This window comes from Myxine glutinosa, chromosome 9 (genome assembly GCF_964187855.1).
Source record: "Myxine glutinosa chromosome 9, kmMyxGlut1.1, whole genome shotgun sequence".
NCBI classification, from domain to species: Eukaryota; Metazoa; Chordata; class Myxini; order Myxiniformes; family Myxinidae; genus Myxine; species Myxine glutinosa.
The window spans coordinates 68733966-68749094 of record NC_136269.1 but is presented as its reverse complement, the minus strand read 5'-3'; the positions used below and the strand labels follow the sequence as shown (position 1 = coordinate 68749094).

The 15129-nt window shown below is 41.1% G+C and overlaps 1 protein-coding gene across 10 annotated transcripts in view; it reads left to right on the top strand.

Annotated features, from left to right (window-relative positions):
- The window catches only part of LOC137435342 (serine/threonine-protein kinase PAK 1), a 107076-nt gene that overhangs the window by 77232 nt on the left and 14715 nt on the right, over nucleotides 1–15129 (top strand). For 7 of the 10 annotated variants that reach the window (XM_068129038.2, XM_078784430.1, XM_068129039.2 and 4 more), the window contains 9 exons: nucleotides 979–1047; nucleotides 3933–4024; nucleotides 4115–4265; nucleotides 5441–5478; nucleotides 9663–9743; nucleotides 10081–10213; nucleotides 11807–11870; nucleotides 13049–13097; nucleotides 13224–13336. In XM_068129038.2, the coding sequence (XP_067985139.1) occupies nucleotides 981–1047; nucleotides 3933–4024; nucleotides 4115–4265; nucleotides 5441–5478; nucleotides 9663–9743; nucleotides 10081–10213; nucleotides 11807–11870; nucleotides 13049–13097; nucleotides 13224–13336 (788 nt within the window). In that variant the 5' untranslated portion in view covers nucleotides 979–980. The remainder of the gene's footprint in view (nucleotides 1–978; nucleotides 1048–3932; nucleotides 4025–4114; nucleotides 4266–5440; nucleotides 5479–9662; nucleotides 9744–10080; nucleotides 10214–11806; nucleotides 11871–13048; nucleotides 13098–13223; nucleotides 13337–15129) is intronic. The other 3 variants (XM_078784428.1, XM_078784429.1, XM_068129041.2) reach the window with 1 other exon arrangement.

Sequence of the window (15129 nt, the reverse complement as noted above, 5' to 3'; positions counted from 1 at the left end):
GTTGTGGATGGATTCGGACGAAATTTGGCAGTGAGCTAGTGTATGTGACAAGGACGAAATGATTAGATTTTGGTGAAGATCCAGAATTTTAAAGTGATTCTTCACCAATGGGAGATGGGGCCAAAAACGATACATAGCAGGATATCTCAAAAGGTTGTGGACGGATGATTTTGATTAAACGTGATTCTGTATTGTGATTTTCTGGTCTACTCAGAATGAAATGAATGAATGATCGTTTTAAGGCCATTTTCCCCGCTAGAGCGGGGGTTAGCCTTGCGGGCCCCATGACAATCATGGTTCCCTTTTTGAGGCAATGGTTTTTATGGCCGGATGCCCTTCCTGACGCCAACCCTTGGTCACGCTCTTGCGATGCCTACTGACATGCGCAGGGATACGGTGTACCTATTCTAAGCCGGGGTACACACCGTGATCATTCATCCCAGCAAGCTGGTACTCAATTTGCCGACCTCGGAAGGATGACAGGCTGAGTCAACCCCCCTGGCGTTAATTCAGCGATCGACCGGGATTCGAACCCAGGATCCTAGGATCCCAAGCCGGCACCCTAACCGCTAAGCCAACACCAGGCATCTACTGTATGATACAAAATGTAAACTCTTCACCTGGCGGAGGTATGCTCTCTACTGAGTGCTGTTCTAGTTCATTCCTTTTAAATTTGCATCACCAGATGAAAAATGCACTTGTAAGCAAAGATTGCAACTTCCTTTATCTCTGGCTGTGACATTTACATGCTAGAGACTGTGCCTTGACGATGTAAAAAGCATAATTATTTTCAAATCGCTAAACTCAAAATGGAGAAGTTTGCCTTTAGCGAGATATTAAATATTAGCACGGTGTATTCTTGTTGAACAAATCAAACTATAAGAAATACCCTTCGCATGGAGTTTTTGGTCATCTTTGGGCATTGTAGATGTATGTATGTATGCTAACGTCCCCTCTCAATGTTCAATCTCTTAACAGTTATGGCGACGGCCGAGGACAAGTCCCGATTCCATTCCAAAGTAATTTCAACATTATTTCCAAACAAACGTGAGTAAAGTTGCACGAATGCAGTATTTTGGTTTTTTTTGGGGTGTTTACACTTGTTATTCCCCAACAACAAGCACACTTTGGTCCCATTGATGAAGTAACACCTTAATGTAACATGCATCTATTTTTTATGGGTGGCATTGGAAACTAATTTCAGGACATTCTGCTTTAACTTTCTCATTACTTTTAAACTTGATGCCACCCAGATGCTCCTCCAATGACTCAAAGTGAATGAAGATCCACGACAGCAGCATGTGGCTAACTTATTCACATCCCAACTACCTTCTGATCAAACGAAAGTGCTACCTGAAATCCTGGCACTTTCTTTATTCAATTTTAAGTGTGAATGCATGATTGTTTCCGCCTTCCAATAAATTGATTCGATCATAATATTCTAAGGGAATATCTCGCGCAATGGTCAATTCCACATGGGTAGTGTTGGCAGGAGTCAAACAAACTATACGAGTATATTCATCTCCATTACTGATTCACATCCATTAAAAAAACTTTGGAACTACTCGAACACACTTCTTCATTAGAAACATATCACTGAAATGTAAAGGTAATTATCAGCCGGCTAACTCGGTCACCGAAGGTGGACGGAGGTTATCTTTTCACCTCTGTTTGTCTGCAGGTGTCTCTGTCTGCCTGTCTGTCAACTGGATATCTCAAAACGCTATGCATTGATTCGGACGAAACTTGATGGACAGATTTGGTGTGTCACATGGACGAATTGATTCGATTTTGGTAAAGATCTGAATCCGGATGTGGATAGGAGATTATTTTAAGTGAATCTTCACCAATGAAAAATGGGGCTAAAACGATATATATAGCACGATATCTCAAAGTTGTGGACGAATTTTGACGAAACTTGTTGGATGAGTTCACTAGATGACAAGAACAAGTCAATTACATTTTTTTATATAAAATAAATGTCGTATACATAGGGAAAACGGATATAAAACGTAAACTTTCTGTCTCTTTGGAAAATCCCTTTTATCTATTTACTGATGACCCCACCCTCTGCTGTGACGTCACTCATCCTTCAGACAGGAAGGCTGCAGCCTCTAACCTCTATTCAGACTTTACAAATAAATCACAAACTGCCCAAACACTTGGAATACATCTTTTAATCCTGACAAATCTCACACTTTCACTATCGCTCTCCAAAGGGACCGTCTGGCAATTCAGTCACTCAAACTCCTGGGTCTCACTATCAGCCATGATCTTTCTTGGGCAAACCACATTTCAAATTTGGGCTCCAAAGCCAGCCGCCGACTGGGCATCCTCCATCGTACAAAGTCCTTTCTTTGCACACCTCAACTCCTATCGACCTACAAGGCCTTCATCCGCAGCTTGATGGAGTACTGCTCTCTCCCCTGGGCTGGCTCCCCTGTTTCGCACCTTGCTTGATGCTGTGGAAATCAAGGCCTTCAGGATTATTGGAATCTCCTGTGATGAAGCTGAGTCTATGGATCTATCACTTCGCCAGCACAGACAGGTCAGTGGTCTCTCTGTTCTACCACCACCTTTCTGGTCTTGCACCCTCTGCACTTTCCATACTTTGTTCTCCTGCCCCCCACTCCCCAGGTTTCGGCAAGGCACACACGATACACCCTTTTAGGGTGAAACTACCTAAATTCAGGATCACAGCACAACTCCACTGATTTTTCTTCTTTTTACCCACCTGTGGAACCAACTTCCACATTATCTTCAATCATATTCTTCCCTCCCGGTCTTCAAGACAGCTGTTCGCCACCATCTCAGATCATCCTCAATCCAAAACCATGATCTTTACTGTCCTCATTAACTCCCCCCCCCTTCCCCTCCCTACCTCAATCCCTCCTCCATCCAAATTTCCTGTTTCTCCATTGAGTTCCCTTCTATTTATATCTTGTCCACCCCATGCATCCTTGGCTGGCTTCGCAAGAGCTAGCTGCTTGGTAACTGAACACACTCCTGGGCACTGTAATAGCATACAGTATATAATATACATACAAAACGCCATCAAAAGGACAGTTTTTATTTTTATTTAAAGACTTCAAATATTGATCGCAAGTATTTCAGGTCCCAGTGGAGTGACAACCTGTCCTATGAATGTATGGGTTAAGATGACAGTGACACTTAGTTATAATAATCGCTAATTTCTTTAACGTTTTCAGATTTCACAGCTCATTTAGTGATTTTAATCCACCAGCTCTGACCCTCAAATCACAACAGATTTCGATTATATACTTTAATTAGTCCATGAGAGGCCATCATGTATATTCACATCATACAATGCATAAAATCGCTCCAATCTCCAAATTTGAAAACTATAGCACCTACAAAAGCGATTTACATAGCAATTTGTAGGTATGAAGATTAGATATTTGATGTGATTGAGGAAAGTGAAAAAAGAAATTATTTGGAGCGTTTTATCGTGCAGAAACCATTGCGGCCAGTTCCAAGGCAAGGCGTCTTTGAGCAGGCCGAACAAAGCATAAGACCCCTGCGGGGGATAGCAGCCTGACCAAGCATTAAGCCTGTTTTTGTTTTTCATTAAGTAACCCTGTTAATTATCTTCAAAAGGGGTTTATACACACCCAAACATCCAGTAGTCATTCATGCACTCCCTTGGAGTACCCTTACTATGCTTGCAAAGTTTGGGACCGCTAGGTTTCATGGTTTTGGAGTTATGGAGGAGACACACACACCAACTGACAGATTGACTGACTGACACTCATTGTCTTTTATTATTATAGATTAATTATATGGTGTATGCACAAATAGGAAGATCATAAATGTAAGAGTATACTAATAGGTTTTCTTGATTGAAAGGTGTTGTGGTGTATAGATTATATATAACCCTCATGTTCCTTTGCCTACTTCCTGCTTACTCCAAGGCAAGCCGGTGACCCCACTGGACATTTCTTCTCCGTCCCAAGTCATTCACGTGATCCACGTGGGCTTTGATCGAGTTACAGGAGAGTTTACGGTCTGTTCACCTTGCCGTATGAATGCTACATTCTTCACCTGCGTGCTCACCTTTCTCTTTCATCTAGAATTGCTGCGTGTGTGCTTGCAGGGAATGCCAACACAGTGGATTCAACGTTTAGATTCGGCAGCAATTAGCAAATCTGAACAGGAAAAGAACCCTGAAGCTGTGATAAATGCTTTGGAGTTCCTGGATTCAAAGGAAACGGGGGTGTCGAAGTACATGGACATTTCTGCCAACGGTATGTGGATATATACTGTATATAACTCTAAACTTGTGTCGCCATCACCACAGTTAACACTGCAAGATGGCTGAACGCAGAGGCTTTAACTGACATGACAAAGAGCCAGATGGTGGCTCGGGAAAAGGTTATAACCCCAAATTTGGTTAAACATGTCTAGAGTAACTTGCGTGTGCCCGCAGGAAATTTATTCATGCACTGAAAAGCAATCATTGATCCCATGATCACAGGAATAACGAGAACAGCACTTGGTAAGAGTGCATATCTCTGCCAGGCTGAATAGTTTAAGTTTTGTATCATACTGATGGGCGAGACCTGGATCCGATCCTTAACCAAAATCGAATTGGCTTGTTATTGTCACCTACTCAACCCGTCCACCAAGTTTTGTTACAATCCGTCTGCAAATTTTTGAAATAATGTGTTTGGCCCTGTCTCGCATTGGTGAAGAATCACATTAAAAATTCTAGTATCTGAATCGGGAACTTCACCAAAATCATTTGTCACCCAACCGCCCTGTCCGCAAACTTTCGTCTGAATCCGTCCGCAACATTTTGAGATATCCTGCTCACAAACAGACAAACAAACAAAACATAACCTCCATCCACCATAACCAGGCAGAGATAATAATAAAATAACGTCTAATGAAAATGTACATAAATAAATCTAGAAGGGAGCACAAGAAATAACAATAGTTACAGAAATATAAACGAAGAAGAAGATGCCCAAACGTAAAATAAATCACTTTTACAACTACTATGATTATTGGTCTAATCTAAACTTAACCTATCCTTAAAGATACAATCTCTCAAGATGGTACCAGGGGGGAAGAGGGTTCTAAGATGTGGTAAAAGGAATTAAAGAAATAAAAGGAGCTGGTTTAGGCCTGGTCGAGCTGAACAATGGGCCCTCCCCTAGGTTGGATGGGTGAAGCGGGCTGCAATTCCCCACACACGATATTCCATGATGCGGGTTTCTGGCCAGTCCGAGCGAACTTCGTGTTGCATAACATCCTTTATCGTAGTTGTTTCTCACTTTAGGGGTGCACAAGGAAGACATTCATGAGAGATGCTTGTGTATAATGCATGGTGCAGTGGTGTTTATGGTACAGAAATGACATCGTGCAGTTTTTTTTTCAATACTTTTGGTAATCGTTTTTGGACACTTTCTTACTGCAGATAAGAATTCGAAGATAGAGAAAAGGCAACCAAGCAAGGTAAGGCATGGTAAATATCTGGAGAATTCCTTCAACTTGTACTACACTTTCACAAACTTTGAGACAGACTTAAGGTTGCTTCCAACCACCGATACAATTAAGGCAGACAACCCAAAAAACAACCACTTATTCTTAAAGGGGCACCCTAACGCTCAGACCACTTTAATGCTAATATATTCCTTGATACCACACAAAATAGATATGATCTCTTTTTCTGATTTGCGATTTATAAAGCAAGTGGTGTTGGCTTAGCCTGGTGTTGGCTTAGCAGTTAGGGTGCTGGCTTGGGATCTTAGGATCCTGCGTTCGAATCCCGGTCGATCGCTGAATTAATGCCAGGGGGGGTTGACTCAGCCTGTCATCCTTCCGAGGTCGGCAAATTGAGTACCAGCTTGCTGGGATGAATGATCCCGGCGTGTAGCCCGATTTAGAATAGGTACACCCGTATCCCTGCGCATCGTAAGAGGTGACTAAGGGTTGGCATCAGGAAGGGCATCCGGCCATAAAAAAAACATTGCCTCAAACAGGGCACCATGATTGTCATGGGACCCGCAAGGCTGACCCCTGTTCTAGCGGGGAAAAATGGCCTTAAAACGATCAGTCATTCATTCATTCATTCATTCAAAGCAAGTAATTTTGCAATTAAAAGTTGAAATCTTCTTCTTCACGCTTAGCCGTGACGTCACACTCAGAAGTCGACCGCCATATTCCTAGTCTACTATTCTGATTTTAACTTAAATAGCGAATAATTTTTGATTTCCCACAAATATACCCAGTCGATGCATCCTTAGTGGCTGTAATAATAGCTAGCGAAGCCGTTGTTGTCAATAAACGCATACGTATTATGTCGAAAACCAGATTATGCCTTGGCTTGAGAATTCCGAAGCGCAATGGAGGCCGCCATCTTGCGGATGCGGAAGTATGCATAACAAATTGAAAAACGATCAATAGGAGTTTCTTTCACCCGTCTTTGTTTGATTCACCATCTTATGCACCTCCAATTTATTATTAAAATACTTTAAGACCAACCTCGGCCTGCACGGGCCTGGTTATCGTCAAAGAAAAGCGTCACCAAACACCGGAACCAATGAGATTCGAGCATTTGAAAAAAATATTTATATAACCAAATCACGCAATGGAGGCTGCCATCGACCGGATGCGGAAGTTTGCATAAAACAATTGCGAAAAAGTTCAATAGGAGTTTGTTTCACCCGTCTTTCTTTGATTCACAATCTAATGCACCTCTAATTTGTAATTAAAATACGTTAAGACCAACCTCGTTGTCTTCAACGAAAATCGTCACCAAACACCGGAACCAATGAGATTCGAGCATTTGAAAAATTTTTTTTTAAAGCTTATTACGCGTTTCGGACGCTGAAAACGGCGTCAAATATTCTAAAATTGACGAAGAATTATTTTTTAGAAATCTCGCAGCCATAGGGGATAGTTTTTCACGGCCAGAAATACGGTATAAGCGGTTTACATAAAGAAAGAAAGCTCGGTTTGATTTAACGACAGTCACACATTGCCGTTGCAACGGCGCTATCGTCTGATCTGTCGGCACTGATCTTACTGCAAGCTAACTTCTTCTGGTAGAGGAAGCTGCCATGCCCGGAGAGAACCAGCCCTGACAGCGACTGAAGTTAGAAGACTACACACATACTGTGAAAACGTATGTTAAGCCCAGTTAAAATTTCTTAAAATAGGCCTTAAGCTAGCACATCATATAGTTACTTCCTTAAGCTTCTTGTGACATTTATTGTATGTAGACCGTATTGGGGAGGACTGTCTGCTCTTCTCTTTTACCAAGTCTTACCAGGTACGGTACCTACACCGACCTACTATCAACTACCTAACCTACTGATGCCATCGTGATGGGTAAAATAGTTGCAAGAGGCTTTGGCTTCGCCGGCTCATTGCGGCTTTGCAGTCGGGTACTAGTAGCCGGCGAAGCCGGTGTTGTGAATGAACGCGTACGGATTATGTTGAAAAGCCAGATTTTACTGGATCCTTTGAGAATTCCAAGCTTTAATGCACCAAATCACTCAATGGAGGCCGCCATTTTGCGGATGCGGAAGTATGCATAAAAAATTGCGAAAAAGTTCATTAGGAGTTTGTTTCACCCGTCTTTTTTTGATTCACAATCTTATGCACCTCTAATTTGTAATTGAAATACTTTAAGACCAACCTCGTTCCCCGGGCCCGCACGGGCCCTCGTTATCTTCAACGAAAATCGTCACCAAACACCGGAACCAATGAGATTCGAGCAATTGAAAAAATATTTCAAAAAAGCTTTTTACCACATTTCGGACGCTGAAAACGGCGTCAAATATTCTAAAATTGACGAAGAATTGTTTTTTAGAAATCTCGCAGCCCTAGGGGATAGTTTTCCATGGACGGAAATATCCGAAGTTGAGAAGGAATTCACCGAATTAATCAAGAAGGAAATTTTATAAATCTTAATCTCATCCTGAATGCAAATGGTGTCACTTTGAACAAGGTACGGTACCTTCTACACCTACCAACTACCTAACCTACTGATGCCATAGTGATGGGTAAAATAGTGGCAAGAGGCTTTGGCTTCGCCGGCTCATTGCGGCTTTGCAGTAGGGCACTTGTACAAACCCGGATGGATTAATGCTACACCAATGGCCGAAAGATCCTATGCTTGCCAGTAATTTGACGAGATTCGTTTGAAATAACCAAGTGTGGATCGGGCCGACAAAATGTTAAATCTTTGCTCGGAACATTTTACAGAGCACTGTTATGAAACAGCAGAGATGGTTAGATCTTGTGGTTATCTGCCACAATTGAGAGGGTGCCATCCCCACGATTAACCGGAAGAAACACAATGAAGTGGCTCAAAACTGTAAGACCAGATCTCTACCCAGCTACGTGGAACATCTCTCTACCCATCGGCGACCAATCTCACCTCACAAGATGTGCTGGCTAACACAACCGTCACCTTGTCCTACGCATCTTAAGAGCTCAAAAACCAAGATTCCAGTGTCTCGGACGCCATTTCGTCAACAAAGATCGAATAAATTATCACACAAGGAAATTTCGAATTCAGTATGATCGGCATTCAAGAAAAGAGAGAGAATGAGGGTTTGCATATCGGAAATGTCTGTGTCGTTTGTATGTCTGTGTGTCCACTGGGGTGGGACAATAACATGGCATGGACTTGGCATGGGCACAACACGACACAGCACAGACACGATGGTGGGACATGGCACGGACACTATGGTGGGACACGACACGACATTACCACAGACACAAATGGCGTCCCGGGAAAGTATGAAACGGGACAATCCCATAACGAACGGGACAATTTCTGCTGGAGTAATACAGCTGATTTATTAATTAATACAAATCCCTTATAAACCATAAATTGTATGGAAAAACAAAATCTACCAATATGTAGTGAATGTGCGACCGGCGTTTGCATCTTCACCAGCACTTCCATCGTCGCCATCTTTGTCAGAATCACTCGCATAAGGCTCGAAACGATAAGGCTGCATAATTCCCCCAGAAAAAACTTTTCCTTCACTAATTTTGTCTCCAATAGTTTCCTCAAAATCACACTGATCAGTTTTAACATACTGAAAACCTTCACAGTTGCTAATGACGGTGTAATCAATATCGGAATCCGAGCTCGACATGCACTGTTTCTCAATGTAAGCCGCCATTTGGATCAAGGTAGGTTCTGAGTTAACGTTGCTGGCAAAATCGACAATTTTGGTTTTTCTTCGATACTTTATGATCGGTAAAAAAATTCAAAAATACTTTCCTATCAAATTAGACCGTGATTAATGATTTTCAATGGTTTTCAGGGAAAAAAATGCTTTTGGGTTCCCCTTTAAGGCAGCCTTACAGTACATTCCTCCCAACATTCAATAATCAGAATTGAAATGAGATGGACAAGTAGAGGTGGACAAATGTACCAAATTAAGTTATGCAGGTTAACAGTCAGAAAAAGTGATCCGAGAAGTAGGCAAAGGGCCAGATAAGATCTGGCTCAGATCTGATCAGAGTGATTATCATTCACTAGAGTGATCAGAGTGATCTGGCCCCCCTATCTGGCTCTTTGCCTACTTCTCGGATCACTTTTTCCTGACTTTTGTTTGTTTTCTGAGTTTTGTGTTATGGAAAAATTATCCATCATTTTATTCCTGTCGTCCTAGGAAGAAGAAATAAAGGATTCAGGAAACGAAGAATATGGTGATGCATTAGGCACGACGGCTTGCTCCAAGCACAACATGCCGGTGGGTCCACCACTTGCCATCCCACTCTTTTACACTGGAACTGCTTTCAATCACCTGCTTCATTTAAAGAAACTGCTTGATTTTTCAAAAAAAAAAAAATTTGAAGATTTTTCAAAATCTTTTTTTTTTTTTTCAATAAACATGGAACTGCTTGATTTCAAAAAATCACTTTCAATCAAGAATGTTACTTTCAATCACCACCATTACCATGATAATAACAAATACAAAACCGTCATTCCCTCATATTTCTAGCTGAACTATAAAAGTCTCACCATATATCTTCAGCTGTGATCCAAATTGTCTCTCAGGATGTTATTTCTCTCCCCCCCCCCCTCAGGGTGACACAACTTCTATTATTGACCTCGTCTCTGACCCTCCCATTTCTTCTGGATCTCAAGCTCCTCCTCCAACAAGATCTATCACGAGGCAGAGGTCAAAGGGCGCAGATTGTGCCATCCTCGACCGTTTGCGTAGGGCTCCCAACTCTCAAAATCTCACATGCAATTGATTCTAATCCCACATCATACAAGGCCTTTCGTTAGTACCTTCACCTAATCATGTTTCATGTTATTATTGATCATTCGTCAGCTTCAGATCATCCTGTAATCTCTCACACCATCCATCTTAGTTCATATCACAAAGATAAATCCTCGAATACATTCCCTCTGACAAATGCCGCTCAATGTTGTTGTTGTTGCCCGGTGCTGTTCTAATCCTGTTGGCATTTTGAAGAAATCCAATTTTTTTTTGTGGGGGCTAAAACATTTCCATACACCCACTAAGGAATGAGGTCGGGATCATCTAATATTACCTTTCACGTCACTACAACCACTTAGGCACAATAGAGTGATTAACCAAAAAAATTCCAACTTTTTCTTTTCATTTTTTTTCTTTTGCCTAAAACACTCCCCCGACACTCATTGATGAACCTCTGAAAGTTTGACGAAGATCCATTTGACCATCCCTGAGAAAAATGGCAGCACACAGACAGCCAGACAGACATCTCTCGTAGTTTACATTATTATCCCCCATTGGACTTAATCCAAAACTGGGCTTATGGATTGGGTCTTGTCCGTCCGTCCTCAACCATATCTCGGAGATGTATGGAGCCATTTTGTTCATACTTGGCACAAATACAATACATGATAGTACATGACATGCACATCATTTTCTTTCGAGATCAGATCCAACATGGCCGACTGGCGGCCATTTTAGGTTTTTTTTAAATCTGATGTTGAACACGTCCTCAACCATTTATCGGACATGCATTTACCGATCTTGTTCAAACTTTGCTCACAGATAAAGGATGGCTTACTTTTGCACGTCATTTCCTTTCGAGATCAGATCCAAGGTGGCCGACTGGCGGCCATTTTGTTATTTAAACGTGTCTCCAACCATTTCTCAGAAATGCATGGTCCGACTTTTGTTTAAACTTGGCACAAAGACAATACACGAGAGTAGACATATGCAGAAGATTTTGTTTTGTAATCAGACCAAAGACTGATGGCCTTTAACTCCGTACAGCAAAATTACTAAAACCACAGCGGCTATGACATTTTGTGTCTTTTTCTTCTTGTTATTCTTTCTATCAAAGACTGCGATGCTGCCAGTCCCGTTCTCGTGTGCTCTTCTCATGATGTCGGACGCAATAAGAGCTGCCTTGTAGTACATGAGCCATTCGGCAGTTCAGCTGCACAAGAAAAGCTCTTGCACAAAGTGAAGAATCTTGGCCAATTAAACTCATTTTTGACTTTGGCCAGGGTTGCAAGTCAAAGGTCATGGCATCATCAGTGGATCCATAGCGAACTACAATCTGAGATGTGACCGAGCTTATTGAGCCACGAACACGACACATTTACACTTTTACGATGCAGTGTCCTCTTCTGTCATGGCACCAGGAAGACATGCCCGTTTATATTCTACAGTAAAAGCATTTTGTCTTATTGTTTGCTTTGGTTTATTTTCGATTTTATTTGGTTTATTTTTACTAAACTGCTTTGGTTTATTTTTTTTTCATTATTGCACACCTCGGGCCGTTTTCTGATTCCCATTTCCCCCTGTAGGCAAGGTTGTCAGTACTGGAGACCCTCACAAAAGGTACATGCACTTGAAGAAAATTGGTCAAGGGTAAGTAAAAAGTAGACACTAGACTTTACTTTTAATGGGCAGATACTTTGGGTCTATTTTATGGCTTCAAATATACCTGTAATATTAGGATCCACAAACAAGTTGCCTTTGCGTGAGTTTATCAGACATATTTACCTCCATCACCAAAGTTGGATGGAGGTTATGTTTTCACCCCTGTCTGTCTGTCTGTTTGTTTGTTTCTGTCTGTCTGTCGTCTGTCTGTTTGTTTGTGAACAAGATATCTCAAAAAGTTGTGGACAGATTCGGACGACATTTGGCAGAGATGTAGCGTATGTCACAAGGACGAAATGATTCGATTTTGGTGAAGATCCGGATTCGGATCCGGCTACTAGAATTTTTAAATGATTCTTCACCATTGGGAGATAGGGCCAAATACGATACATAGCAGGATATCTCAAAATGTTATCGACGGATTTGGACGAAACTTTGTGGACCGGTTATTTGTGTGATAAGGAAATATCAATTCGATTTTGGTGAAGATCTGAATATGGATTCGGATATGAGAATTATTTAATTTTAAAGTGATGCTTCACCATTGAGTGATCGGGCCAAAACCAACATATAGCAGGATATCTCAAAGAGTTATGGACGGATTTGGACGAAACTTGGTGAGAGTTTTTGTGTGTGACAAGAAAGAAACGATTCCATTTTGGTGAAGATCTGAATATGGATTCGGATATGAGAATTATTTAATTTTAAAGTGATGCTTCACCATTGAGTGATCGGGCCAAAACCAACATATAGCAGGATATCTCAAAGAGTTATGGACGGATTTGGACGAAACTTGGTGAGAGTTTTTGTGTGTGAGAAGAAAGAAACGATTCCATTTTGGTGAAGATCCGGAACCGGTTAGTATAATTTTTTAAGTGATTCTTCACCATTCGGAGATAGGGCCAAAAATGATATATAGCAGGATATCCCAAAACGTTGTAGACAGATTTGGACGAAACTTGGTGGACAGGTTGGGTGTGTGACAAGGACGATTCGTTTCGATTTTGGTGAAGATCTGAATATGGATTCGTATATGAGGATTATTTAATTTTTTAATTGTAACTGTTAATGGAAAAGGAATGAGGAATGAGGTCAGAAATGGAAATTGAGATGTTGTCGTGATCAAATCGATAACTTTCGCACCTGTGTGTTTTTGTTTTTACCAGGGCATCCGGTACGGTGTACACAGCACTGGACGTGATGACCGAGCAGGAGGTAATATATACAAAGAAACATCAAAAATTAAATAAAAAAATCATGAAAAACTCCTATGTTGGCAAATAGAAGCAAGATCATCTAATTTGTATTGATATATTGGGAGTGATTGATCTGTTTGTACAGGTGGCAATCAAACAGATGAACCTGCAACAACAGCCAAAGAAGGAGCTTATTGTCAATGAAATTCTTGTCATGCGGCAAAACAAGCATCCCAATGTGGTTAATTACCTGGACAGGTGAGCGTGGTTTAGTTGGTGTCCTGTATTGCTTGATTTGATGTTGTTGTAGCAAGTCGATGTTGCATGCTGGGATCCTAGTTTGGTGGGAACATATTACCTCTGCAAAGATGAATTTTGACTTCTCCCTCCCCCCTGTCTCCCTCCTATTTCCTATATATTTTTTATACACCCCATCCTATGGTCCCACTCTATATTTCCTCTACTGTACTTTCTCCTAAACTGTATAACTTACCTTTTCAACCCAAACCATTTCCCTTACTTCACCATTTATATTTTCCTCAATTATGGATAACTCATTTTGTGTGCTTAATGGAACAAACAAAAACTATAACATCACTCGGTGGAGCACATACCTCCGCCAGGCTGAACAGTTTACGTTTAGTATCCAATGATAGGCCAGATCTGGATTCGGACCTGAACCAAAATCGAATCGGCTTGTTCTTGTCACCTAACCAACTCGTCCACCAAGTTTTGTCACAAGTCGTCCCCAACTTTTTAAAATTTCATGTTATATCTAGATTTGGCCCTTTCATTCAATGGTAAAGTAGGACTTGGAAATTGAAAAATTATCGTATCGGATTTTCACCAATATTGAATCGATTCGTCCTTGTCACACAACCAACTTGTCGACAAAGTTTCATCCGAATCCGTTCACAACTGTTTCAGATATCGTGCAATATATCGGTTTCAGATTTCAGCCTCTCTCTCAATATGGTGAAGAATCACTAAAAAAAATTCTCAGATCCAGATCCGGATCCAGATCTTCACCAAAATCGAATCATTTCGTTCATCTCACACATCCAAGCTTTCCACCAAATTTCGTGTGAATCAGTCAACAACTTTTTGAGATATCTTTTTCACAAACAGACAGACAAACACGCAAACAGACAGACAATAGTGAAAACAACAACCTCCATCCACCTTCGGTGGTGAAGATAATGAAAGTTGATCAATGAGGCAAAAATAACGAGAGATTGATTGAGAACTGCCATACTGACACAGCTGTGTCCGAATGAACATCGTTGTGCAATATTCCTTCGAACACGGCAAAACCAACCAGACTCTTGGTGACCATATATTTATGAATGAGCGTGCTTGACCTTTATGAATGAGAGTGCTTGACCTTTATGAATGAAAGTGCTTGACCTTTATGAATGAGCGTGCTTGACTTTTATGAATGAGAGTGCTTGACCTTTATGAATGAAAGTGCTTGACCTTTATGAATGAGAGTGCTTGACCTTTATGAATGAGCGTGCTTGACCTTTATGAATGAGAGTGCTTGACCTTTATGAATGAAAGTGCTTGACCTTTATGAATGAGAGTGCTTGACCTTTATGAATGAGAGTGCTTGACCTTTATGAATGAGCGTGCTTGACTTTTATGAATGAGAGTGCTTGACCTTTATGAATGAGAGTGCTTGACCTTTATGAATGAGCGTGCTTGACTTTTATGAATGAGAGTGCTTGACCTTTATGAATGAGCATGCTTGACCTTTATGAATGAGAGTGCTTGACAATTATGAATGAGCGTTTCAATAATGACTAACCTTCGACCTTGACAGCCCGTGAATCTTTGTGGAAGTGCGAAAAAAATTAACAGGTGGCCCTGTGGATTAAACAGGTGGCCTCCTGACCATATTTCATGGTCTTACAACTTAATTTCTACATAACGAGGGTCCTCTCAATAGTTCTGTCATCCTGCTAGTAACTTTTTGTCAAAGGAAAGGGTTTCGGTGATTGCAAAATTACAAATGTGCTTTGTAAATGTCAAGTTTCTCACAATGTTAGTTT